At 40.3% G+C, this 12,589-nt stretch overlaps 1 protein-coding gene across 1 annotated transcript in view; it reads right to left on the bottom strand.

Moving 5' to 3' along the window:
- Positions 1 to 12,589, bottom strand: part of LOC119722655 — a 69,681-nt gene that overhangs the window by 15,152 nt on the left and 41,940 nt on the right. The window contains exons 31-42 of the mRNA XM_038192886.1: positions 11,948 to 12,157; positions 11,192 to 11,331; positions 9,902 to 10,058; positions 8,962 to 9,153; positions 7,810 to 8,019; positions 6,128 to 6,279; positions 5,570 to 5,717; positions 4,306 to 4,500; positions 2,570 to 2,773; positions 1,670 to 1,824; positions 635 to 779; positions 308 to 499 (exon numbers count right to left, since the gene is read on the bottom strand). Of these exons, the coding sequence (XP_038048814.1) occupies positions 308 to 499; positions 635 to 779; positions 1,670 to 1,824; positions 2,570 to 2,773; positions 4,306 to 4,500; positions 5,570 to 5,717; positions 6,128 to 6,279; positions 7,810 to 8,019; positions 8,962 to 9,153; positions 9,902 to 10,058; positions 11,192 to 11,331; positions 11,948 to 12,157 (2,100 nt within the window). The remainder of the gene's footprint in view (positions 1 to 307; positions 500 to 634; positions 780 to 1,669; positions 1,825 to 2,569; positions 2,774 to 4,305; positions 4,501 to 5,569; positions 5,718 to 6,127; positions 6,280 to 7,809; positions 8,020 to 8,961; positions 9,154 to 9,901; positions 10,059 to 11,191; positions 11,332 to 11,947; positions 12,158 to 12,589) is intronic.

Raw genomic sequence — 12,589 nt, 5'->3', positions numbered from 1 at the left:
TGTGACTGGACTTGTGATTCACTTGTGACTGGACTTGTAATTTACTTGTGACTGGACTTGTGATTTACTTGTGACTGGACTTGTGATTCACTTGTGTCTGGACTTTTGATTTACTTGTGATTGGACTTTCGATTTACTTGTGACTGGACTGGTGATTTACTTGTGACTGGACTGGTGATTTACTTGTGACTGGACTGGTGATTTACTTGTGACTGGACTTGTGATTTACTTGTGATGAGCTTGTGATGGACTCGACCACATCCCTGACAGGGAGAGAGACACACGATTGATTGTTTTGCCGACTCACCTATCCACCAATCCCCACCCTGGGTTCTGTCCTGTATGTACAAGTTCTCTTCCTGGGTCTCAATGATGACTAGGTCACCATCGGCATCCTGCTTGCACACTGCCCGAGCATCGTACCACGTCTCAAACCGCTCCACAAACTTGTAGCACTTGCCCCCATTGCCCAACTCCCAGCCATCTTCAGGACAGGGGTCTGCACATCAGAAAAACAATTGAGATTTGTTTTCTAGATTTGAATTCTTTTGCCGGGGCCTTGCAGCCACTTGCAGCAAATTTCAATATATCTTCAATTTGCCAGGATCCGCCTATATGCGTCATGTGTACTTACTGTCAATCTGTAGAGTTGTCACTGTGGTGATTGCAGTTACCTCACGATCACTAAACGCAGTGTATGCCAGCAACTTGAAGTTGTACAGAGTATCTGGCAGGAGTCCTGTAATATTCACATTGTTTGTGTTGGATCCAGGAACAACCTAGGTAGGAAGTTCAAACAAACATGGCAAATTTTAAATAAGAATCATGTTTGCTTTCCTATTAGTATCAACAAGCCAAACCCTACAGAAAATTCAATTTGAAAAACTCTGGCTGTAGCAACTGTCTCTTGACATAAAGTGAAGAAAATGACCCTTAACACTTATGATGAGTCTATGTAGTACGACAGATAGGTGATGGGATTGTGTCTTTGATGATACAAGCATGGCATCTGGCGCACAGTCAGAGTATGTCATATTTGGATATAGGGCCATCGCAAATTTGTCCTTTGAAAAAAAATTAGGTAGAATGACAAGCAATGGCAGCCATTTTGAAAAAGTTGAAAAGTGCTTGTTATTCTACCTATATTTTTCAAAGGACAAATCTGCGATGGCCCTATATCCAAATATCTTTCTTAAGACATACTCTGACTGTCTGCCAAGTGCCATACCTGTATTGTCAAAGGCACAATTCCCCAAAATATTTCCCTATCTGCCCCACTAATGTAAGCAAGGCAGTATACGATTAAAAAAAACAGAGCGTGGAAACTACATCAAATTTGAACAAAGAAACTGACTGGAGTCGGGGTTTGAACCTGTGACCTTTGGATAACCATTCCGGTGCTCTACCAACTCAACTGAGCTATTCAGCCCTATTTCAGCAATTTCTAAATTTGTCAAAATCTCTGTTCAAGGGCGCTATAAACCCGTATATATGCCATGCAGCCACCGATCATGCCCCAAAGTCACAACTCCTATTAGCAACGCTACAAACCTGGGAAATAGCAAACGGGGATCACTCAGAGAGGATACGGTTTGTTACAAATAACCACTCTTACAAATGTAATCACTCTGAAAGAGAAAACGACACAGAGCCACCAAACAAAACAAACCTGTTCTTGTTCAGCTCCCTGATCCACACTGTACAGAACCTTATATCCCTGGATGTCGCAGTTATAGTCCGACACTGTCCATCGAAGCAGTACAGACTCAGAGGTTGTGGACAAGCCCTCCAAATTGGACGGATCTACATCACTTGGGAAGAACTCTGCGGTAAGAAAATTCAAAAATAGTCATTCTAGGCCAAGTTCGGGCAAGGACCATTAGTCGACTAGTGGTTGATTTGTGACGTACCTTACGCCTGTGCAGTAATAGCAACGTGCGAACGTCTCTAGTCAAACGCTGGTCAAAATGTTATCAAAAAACTTGATCTGGCTCCCTGCTAGCGTTATGAATGAGCGCAGCTATTGGTTACCTGCGATGCACCAGCCCCAGTAGGCTGGTTCCAAATAGTCGACTAACGTAGTCAACCACCGTCGACTAGACAGAGTTCGGGCAAGCGTTAGTCGAACTATGGTTAACTATAGTGCTTGCGCAAACTTGGCCTAGTTGTATCGGCTCCAGGCATTGCAAGAATGATTGTGGGCTGTGTGTGGTTTTCTCGTGAAAACCACATGATGACAATTTGATGGAAAGGGTGAGAAGCGGGTAGTTTTGGTTCCCGTTTTGGTTCCCATGCTGTGCTGAGCATCATACAGTGAACTCACAGCAAATTTTAAATAGGCGTAATTAAAGACTAAGTGGGCAATGCATGTGAACACACAAAATGACAAATGAAGTTGATGAATGAAGAATTTCTTTATCGATATACTGAGTTATATTTCTCCAGATTTGAGAGTGAACTAATCAAACTGTGGCAAAACAAAGATTGCGGGGTGTTAAGTCACACAGCATAGACCTATATCACATACGGCAAGTTTCACTGAATTCACTTGAGTACGACTCTGTCATACCTTTGCGAGTAATTTCACAGACATACATCAGCTGGTTGCTGCAGGCTATGTCGTTGAATTTACTGTTTTGAGTCAGCTCGGCACAGTTTTCTGTTCCATCAGTATCGCTAGGTTGGCCAATAGCCCAGTAAGTGCCATTCAAACCAGAGGGGGTGGAGCAATCCACCCAACGCCACGCCCCTTCCTCTGCGGTGTCATAGAAACCTGAATCGTACACAAATAAGAAGATTTGTTGTTAATATTCATAATAGCTATGTATTTCATTAAAGGGTCAGTTTACTAAAAAATGTTAAGCAATCCTTCAAATGGATTCTTGCGTTGATTATATTTGTCTGGGGTTTTTTTGGGGGGGGGGTGGGGGACCTATTTGGTATGCAAAAATGTAATTTTTTTTTAAATCAGGAAAGTTAACTTATTGATGCTCATTTTAAACCAGCCTAACAAAATAACTGTGAGTGTTCTTTCATGTCTATAGTAGAGTCCGTGCTTTCTTTTTATTGAAACTGCTTAATGTTATCATTCTTTATAGAAAAACCTGACAAATAAATTATCGCTGAAAGTTGGTAACTACAATGTAATAAAACAAACTGCAACTTTCAAACATCTGAAGCAACCCAGTGACAAATTGCTTCGGTCTGTGCCACACCACATTCAAAAACAGATACAGCTGAATCATAGCCTTGCAAGGCACCAGACTACTCCTTAACTAATTATAATTATTATTATTATTATTATTATTATCTTTTATTTTACCAGGAAACCCATTCACATTAACTTGTGGTATGGGGTCCTGGAAATAATATAATTAAAATTAAATAAAACATAAATAGAAGTTCTAATATACTATAAAAAATATACACCAAACAAAATAATGAAACAATAAAATACAAGCATAAAAATGATAAAGCAATAATATACATAGTTAATAAAAAAAACTAAATCGAAATTTCGGAAAATCTAGAAAAATAAACTAAAGGTTACGAAGTTGAATAGTTAAAATGACACTTATGAATGAATTATAAAGATCAAACTGGGTGGGTATATAAAAGTAAAAATTAAAACAGCGAAAAAATAATTAAGAACCAGAAGCTAAAAGATTTGTTATAAGAAGTGATTTAAAATGAGATAAGGATGGCGGCAGGCGAATTTCAGTACTCAAGGTGTTCCATATACTGGTACAATTGATAACTGGACTATGTTTGTAGCACTCCGTTTTGTACTTTGGAACAATCAGATTACTAGCAGTTGCGCCTCTTGTATTGTGATCGTATGCACAAATCCAGATTGCTCCGGGCAGATGGGGCTCGTAAGCCTTGGAAGGCAGCTCATCCAGGAGAAGGAAAACTCTGATTCCAAACCCGAGCAGGTGGGGCTCGCAAGCCAGGGAAGGCAGCCCATCTAGGAACCGAAACGCTGCTGCCTTGCAGATGTGACACAGTGAAAGTCTAAGGCTAAGGGACCTTCACCCGGACGGAAAAGGACTGTAGAAGAAGTTGCGACCTCTAGAGTCATCAGCAATACACAAGATGAAAGCGAAACCAACAAAGAGGGGGCGAGGGCAAGTGGTAGTGTACTGCACAACGCCATGGAGACGAGGTTCTGGGGGACCCCAATCCACATCTCTTTTTTTTTGATGACGTGGGAATGAAGTAATTCAACATCTTATTCAAAAGAGTCTAAATGAACTTTTAAAAAAATGCCGATCGCAGGATAGTCTTAACTCTTCATCTACTCACCAATCCACCAAGTGCCAGTGATGTTCTCCTTCACCTGAGAGATGTAATCCAGCTCTGCCTGGCTGTCAATGATCAATAAATCACCATCTTGAGTGGATAAGCAATCCGTCCTGGCCTCATTCCAAGCTTTCATGTCAGAGACAAACTTGTAGCAGCCATAGTCGTAGCCTTCCTGATAGCCTGAGGGGCAGAGATCTGGAGGGAAAAGAAGAGAGGAATACTCGGAAATAATGACAATGAACAGCAGCTGGAATCAGGTAATAGCAAAGTAATGAATGGGAGGTTTGCTGTAACACTGTGTGAATGATATGATATTTCTTTGTGAGTTGTGTCGCAAACCTCCCATTCATGTTCATGCCCACCATGCAAACCCTTAAGCCTCATTTGATAGCAAATTGATTCTAATGCAAACATTTATCCAGTCTCACGTCAAGTTTCAAGCTATTCACATGAATGGCAAAGTTTGGTGACCAGTCACTGTATTTGTTGTGACTTGAGTCAAGTCAAGTCGTTCTAAAGTCAGTGAGTCGAGTCCAGTTGAGTCATCGGATTGACAAGGTTGAGTTGAGTCTAAACACATTTTTGCTTGATTAAATCTGTGTTGCTGACATTTGTGAGGCGTTCTGGAAAAGTCAAACGGAATTGGGCACAGGCCGTACTGGAGACAAATGCAAAACACTGAATGGGGTGATTTTTTTTTATTTTCAGATTTATTCATATTTGTAATCTTTGATATGTCTACTGCACATATATAAAAGATACAATATGACATGTGGATAAATGCAAACTTTAAACAGCCATAACTTGTCAACGCAACTGAAGTCAACTTGTCAGATTGAAGTGCAACAAACAGTATTGTAAGGAGAAGAGTCTGATTATGGGATCAGGTACCTGTAACCAACTTTACAAATAATTAAGTAACTTCTCAGACAATGAAAAAAAAGGTTGTGCATGTCATTTGTGGGGAATTTTCTTAATGAAAAACAGGCTACATGGGAAAACAAAACATATTTCACGTTTATGATGCTCAAGAAAGTTGCAGTTTTCACCACTTGTATCTTGCTGCATTGACGCACTGATGTGGCAGTATTATTGCACGGACCTTTATGAAAAATCTGAACAGCAACTTCCGAGATTTGAATTTTGAGTTTGGGCTTCTTTAACAGGAACCCAGGTACCCATGTTTTTTTCCATCAATGTAGAATGCCATATGGTCCAGTGGTTACGGTGTTTGACGACACTATAATAAAATGACTTGATTTACCTCCATCAGGAGTCACCACATTGACATAGGCTGTGGGTGTCACATCACCGAGGGATGAGTAGGCTGAGATATAGAACGTGTAGTTCTTGTTGGGCACTAGACCCTCCACCACTGCACGGTTAGTGCTTGCCCCATCTACACGTTGGATCTAAACAGGAAAGCAAATCCTAGACTATTAGTTTCCCTGTGATTCTAAAACTTCCATCACAACAGGGGATATGAAAACGGATCTATAGAGAGGTAATATAACTATCATAAAAAGGAGAAAGAACATCCTTTTCTCTGACATTAAAAATAAGATCTAACAGACATCAGATTTAAGAGCTGACTGTGGATTTAATCAATTAGAAAACAAAGCAGTGGGCTAGGATACAACTTTCTATTAAGGAGGGGCCTCAGAAACTAAATTTAGGAACAGAATAATAATGACCAATTTTGAATATTAAATTATGGCGACTTTCCAAAGCCAGAAAAGATGAACTGTTTAATGTCTTTCTTTAGATAAAATTAACTACAATATCTCGCAATTTTTTTTTAAATAAAATAATTACAACCGACCTTTGGGTCCTCATCGTCAAACCAGTATTGGATTTTATACCCGAGGACATCACAGACAAAACGCACACTGATGGGCCAGGTCAGGTAGACCCTAGTGGCCGTCAGAGCTTGGCCAGTGAGATTGGAGGGATTCTGGTCAGTATCTGCATAGTCTGGATGGCAAAAGAAACAAAATTGTGAATATAACATGGAATTAGATGGTGAAATTCCATTGGTCGAAAAACTGTTGACCTGACATACTGTATTAAGTTTATGTAGGACGGCCCCACAAACTCCGCGGAGTTTATCACATCATGTTTCCCGAGAACATCAATTTCATCGTTCTCAAAGACTTATGAACCATTTTCATACCCGCTACTTTGTGCAATACAGCTAGAATAAACCCTGTAAACAATGTACCGGGGGGCGGGGTGGGGCGTGCAAGTGTCAACATAAAACTGCGCCCAAGTTTACACAGACACGCATTTCATCGAAGACTGAAACATTGCACTCTTCAATTAAAAAGCACGGGGTTGTAAACAAACGCTACTTTCACTTCAGCAACCTATTTGTCAAGTGTGTGGTGTCAAGTGTGTGGTTCATTAAGCAAGAGGTTGCAACACAATTAAATAAAAAAAAATTCATATGGGTTTCCCGGCAGCACAAAGAATGGATATCACTAGTTAGTAAAACGAAGTGTTTAAAAGCTGTGAATTGGTCCCGCATTTTTTTGGTTCTTAAGCCGGCACATTGTAGAGTGCTTCATGCGCATGTATACAAGTAGGCCTACACCATATAAGATATTAAATTGCCTCCCTAACCCAAATGAACGCTGGCCTAGTGGATAATAATAATAAAAATAAAAATTAAGTATTTATAAAGCGCTTTTACAAGATAGATCAAAGCGCTGTACAAGAGAGGACTAGGATGTTATGAATAAGAAACTTTTAAGACGTTTCTTGAAAATGGTGAGAGATGGCGCGTCCCTGATGTTGATGGGAATAGTGTTCCATAATTTGGGGCCTGTTATTGAAAAAGATTTGTCTCCAAGGGATTTTGAACCTGTGGGAATAGAGAGAAGAAGTTTATCATTGGAAGATCTTAATCCCGGTCTGCCTGGTTGATACAGAGTGAGTAAGTCACACAACTAAGGAGAAGAAATACCATGTAGGCACTTGTAAACCATCAAAAGAACTTTGATAGCGTGCTGGACTAGGAATCACGAGAATGCGCGTGGTTCGATTCTCTGCCGGTACACTCAGTTTGTAATTTGCCTCCCCCCCCCCCTCAAAAAAAGTCAGAGTTTTCTTCCTTTATTGTTTTAAATTGAACCTACATTTAATTGCAGAATATTTCATCTTATTTTTCTGATTCATGGCTTTCGAGGATTTTGTTTTTGTAAGGAAAGAAAGTCTGAAGATGCATTAGGTCTGATTGCCATCTCGTGAATCCGAAGTCACAACGACAATGAATGCATGGAACCAGACAAAGATTCGTCACGATAGAAAAGTCCCAAAACAACCACTCACTGCGCATTGTCAGTGCCTTGCTGGTAATAGAGCTAAAAACAAAATCGGGGACGGTCAAATATACACTGCCTACGTAGTAAAATGTAAACTTGCGTTTAGAAAATTAAGCATTGTGTTTCCCATGGGTTTCCCATCACACTGATCATGCTGATACAAAGATGCATGTACACCTACTTTTGGTGTATATTTCACAGACGTATCCGTTCCTGACATTGCCGTTGCAGGGTTGGTCATTCCACAGGAGGTCGGGGGTCATTTCCGCACAGTCCTGGTTGCCAAGGGGATCATTGGGTGAGTCTGGTGCCCAGTTGATTGCTTGCCAAGCATTGGGCAGTTCACAATCAGACCAGCGCCAGTCTCCTTCAATACCCTTATCATAGTAACCTGGTGCATCGACAAAAATACATTCATTGATTGCCAAAGAAATTTTAAAATTCTTTAAAAAGAATGATTGGGATATTTTGAACGTGTGAATCATTGGAACAAAAAGGGTTTGCCCCTTCACAGGAATATACTTGAGTGCTAAATGATTTTTTTTAGGATATTGAAAAAAGTGTAAACTTTTATTGACAAATTATTTAATTTTCCAATCCAAATAGACTAAAAGAGCCAAATCAAATAAAAAGAAAAAAAGAGCTGCTCTACTGATCAACAAACTAATTATTCAACCACAACCCAATGCACAAACTTAACAAACTTTATAAGTTCAATTATTCTACAAGCCTCTCTAAAAAATTATAAATTCTTGATCATCTCCAGGTGTAAAGATAACAGTACAGAACACCTTAAAACATCTTTAGGGCAACTCTGCAAATTCCAGCTCTTTTTGTACATCCAACCACATGATTTTACAAGGTCGTAAAGGTGGCAGTAGATTTGTTGGTCTGTAATTGTTTGCTCTTCATTAGATGTCACATATTAGACTAGTAATGTATCACATTCACACTACCAACAGAAGCTCATTAAGCTGTCTGACATGTACGTCCGAATTTACGGAATTTCCCTTTAAAGTACAAAAAAACATAAAAGTGGATTTTTTTCTGGCAATGAGGCAGGAAAATAAATATCAGGAAATAGCAAAATGGTGTTACAAAAATTTAATTCAACCAATACAAATGTGTTGATGCAATGAACCATTTGAATTTTTTTTATCCAAAACCACCAATTTGCAACTTTTAGTCCTTATCCACAATTCCACAGATTTTCTTGTCCACTAATCCACAACCTGCTGTATTAATCCACACGTTTTTCTCCCACATCACCAATCCACAATTTCTTTCTGACGTATTATGGTTCCATTATAATAATTTTGTTGGTTCCACTAACCGATCCACAGTGTTTCACCAGGAGCTGTTTGGTTGATGTACTGCAATTCAGCATAGAAGTTGATATCCACCAGGTCGCCGTTCTCCACTGATCGGCAATCAGCGCGCGCCTCGTCCCAGGTGACAGGATCCAACACAATCTTGTAACACTGGTACTCCCAGCCACCTTGCCAGCCAGGGGGACAATACTCATCTGTAAAGATAAGAGTATTAAAGGTAGGGTAGATCATTTGTCTCCTGAAGACGGTCAGAGCATACTGACTGGTACGTCAAGTTTATACCTCTGGTTCTTTTCAGAACCATTCTCTTAGTTTGAGAAATTATTCCCACGTAGTGTTTCTGCAAACCTTTCATTCATTAGTATCTCCACCATGCAAAGCCTCAAATCTTACCCATTTGGCATTTTGTTTTTCATTTGAAGCAACAAAGGTGCTCAAATCTAAAGAAGGGCACTTAACAACTAACATGATGAAATTTTAAACCAGTGAATGCTGTATATTTGGAGAAAACAATATTCTCGGGTCTTGATTTCAATTGAAAAGTTGCCGTGGCATGCTTTGAATTGCACTTGACATCAGCGTCCGGGACACGTTCTCATTCAGCAGACTGCAGCTACGCGATGTTATGCACTGAAGTGGAATAACAGCAACCGTGCACGCGTGCGTCTTGCACGCACCCATTACGGTTTTGCCGTATTAAAAACCAACTACTAACGGACATTTCCAACAATGCGTCACCTGACGCATCTCTGGAAATGGCCTTCTTTTATTGTTTCCTTCAAAATTACAACATGCCAGAAAGAAAAAATTCACAGGGAGTTTATTGCCATTACTATCTTTACACCAAGTAAGCTTTAACACAGCAAAGATAAACTCCTGCTTACGCTTACACACCCTTCAGGATAAAATTCAGGGAAAAAAACAAACAAGAGGTAAGCTTACTGTCAAACTGAAGTGTTTTGATTTCAACAGGATCAGAGTATGGTAGCTTTCCAGATGTGAACGTGACTGCAGAAATGGAGAAGAAATAGCTGGTATCCCGCACCAGTTCAAAGACATCTAGCTCATTAGTATTGGAACCAGTCACAAATGCTTCCTCCTGTTCATACAAAAAAAAATGATATTAGTTTTTTTTTAAACACTCAACATTATTAGGTAGAAAAAGACACAACTTGGAGACAAGTACATTGATACAGCTGTGAGCAAGTTCAGGCGAGGACCATTAGTCGACTAGTGGTTGATTGGTGATGTAACTTACGCCTGGGCAGTAATTATAACGTGTGAATGCCTATAGTCAAATGATGGTCAAAATGTCATCACGAAACGTCTTGATCCTGGCTCCCTGCTGTACATTATAATGCTGAATATAATTGGCGATTGGTAACCAGTGATGCAACCATGCCTCGGGCGCGGTGTTCTTATCTGCAGCACACATCGTCAATGGATCATGATTATTCTGCTAGTTCGATGTTTATTCATAAGAAAATAACAATGACGTCACACCATTGCTATCACTCAGTCGTGCATGTACATTACAGCATTTCAAAGAACGGCTTTCGTTGAGCTGCCACAGTGGCCAAGTGGATAGTGGAATGAACTATGGAGCGCAAGATCTGTGGTTCGAACCCATGTCCATTTTCATCAAATATCTTTGTTGGTTGGGATAAGTTTATTTGAAGGGAAAACACTACAAGAACCAGACAGCCTGATAAATATTCATGTTAGGGTACGTGATGTGATTGGTTAAAATACAATGCATGCTGTAAATAAAAATAAGCGCCCCGGGCTTCATTTCCAAAAAGTGGACTAGAGTAGTCCAACCAGCCTGTGTTTGAGTGATGTTATTTGAACTTTGTAGTCCAAACTCGAACTTGTTCCAATGCCGTAATTTAATAGACTGTTATAAGACAATGGCAGCACATCAGCCAGGTCAAAGGTCAATAGTGTTCATTTTCAAAGCACAAACATTTTATCATTGCACATAAAAAAAATGAAAGAGGTTGTTATTGCTGGAAGACATCTGTGTCATTATAATAGTTACATGTAGGTACAGCTTAAGCCATATCAAAATTTATAAAGGCAACTATTTGTACATTAACATGAAATCAAATAATAAACAAAAATTGTGCAATGAAATAGATTCTGCGCTTATGGTGCTTCGTAAGCGCAGAATGCCGCAATATAAACAGAGCTATGAGATTGGGCCCAGAAGTGTTGCTGGCTTTTCCTTACCGGACTGCCTGATGCAGTGCTGTACTGGATGAAATAGCTGAGGACGTCACAGCGTTGTGGACTAAGCACCCATTCCAGATGAATGCTGCTGGTTGAATAGCTAAATCCAGACAACCTGACTGGATTACCGTCAAAGTTTTCTGAAAGAGTTTCATAGAGCAAAAGCACCATGAGTTTCCTGGAAAGTTGTTGCTTTTTACTTATCCCCTCAAAAGCCTATAGATAACAATACAAAATACTGGTATGAAAACTAATTGGGCAAGTCCAACGATTCGCGAACGCTATGTCCCATACGTAACAAAAGTTTACCCCTCTAAGATATTCATGGATTTCAGTGTTAGATACTGTTGTGTATCTGCAAGGAGAATACCCACAAGAATATTTATGTTATTAGTCTTTGCAATGATTATGTAATTAAAGAAAACATGGTGTTCCGAACGGGACAAAAAGGGGACCTTTTCTTGGACTTACTGGTTTGCGACTTACGTACTGGTTCACGCACGTATGGCGCGAAGTACGCACGACTAATTTTATATTCTGAATGTGTAAAAATCCATAACGTCTTTGCTTGAGCACTAGGTGTCGTCGTCAATGCATTCAAAAGTCTCTCTTCAAGTGGTCTCCCCCAACTCTCCTTTCCTTACCATTGAGGGGGTACGTGTACACGGAGCCCATACACAAAATCAATTGATGGCTTTTTTTTTTTAAATGAATTTGAGGTGAAAAGGGTCTTTTCTTAAACTGAGCCAGACTTACTGGGTTGGCCAATCTCACAGATGTAGCGTCTGGGTGTCTCGCAGGGAATAGCCTGGTACCGGCCTGAGGTATCTAAGATGATAGCACAGTCTTCATCACCGTTGGCGTTGTCTGGTCCCGATGGATCATCCCAGTTGGCTGTGCCCCACGCCGTTGGCGCTTGACAGTCAACCCAACGCCATATACCCTCATTAGCGCGATCATAGAATCCTAAATAAGAGCAGAATTATTACTTTATTCCGGTGTAACTCCAAGCAAAAAATCTTTGTTGGTGGAGGGAGGAGGGGGAGGTAAACAGAGTCATTTTGGAAGGTAATCAGTTTCCAAAGGCCAACTTTTCAATCACAGAATTTTGATTTGATTTTTGTTTGGGGGGGGGGGGTTGGATGGAAAGACTTACCCACGTGAAAAAGTTCCTGGGAAAACATCTGAATATATTTTCCCCAAACATTTCAAGATTCTATTTGCCCATGCATACAAAAATGACAACGACCGTGTCTATAAAATGGTTGTGTGGGGCTGGGGCTGGTTGTGTGGGGCTGGGTCTGGGGCTGGTTGTGTGGGGCTGGGCCTGGGGCTGGGGGTGTGGGGCTGGGGTGTTGGGGGGAGCAGTAGCTGTAAACATACTTCAGCTCTGGCCAG

The sequence above is a fragment of the Patiria miniata genome, unplaced genomic scaffold (genome assembly GCF_015706575.1).
Source record: "Patiria miniata isolate m_02_andy unplaced genomic scaffold, ASM1570657v1 HiC_scaffold_16, whole genome shotgun sequence".
NCBI lineage: Eukaryota > Metazoa > Echinodermata > Asteroidea > Valvatida > Asterinidae > Patiria > Patiria miniata.
Note: the sequence above shows the minus strand (reverse complement) of the source record. Positions and strands in the feature narration are given on the sequence as shown.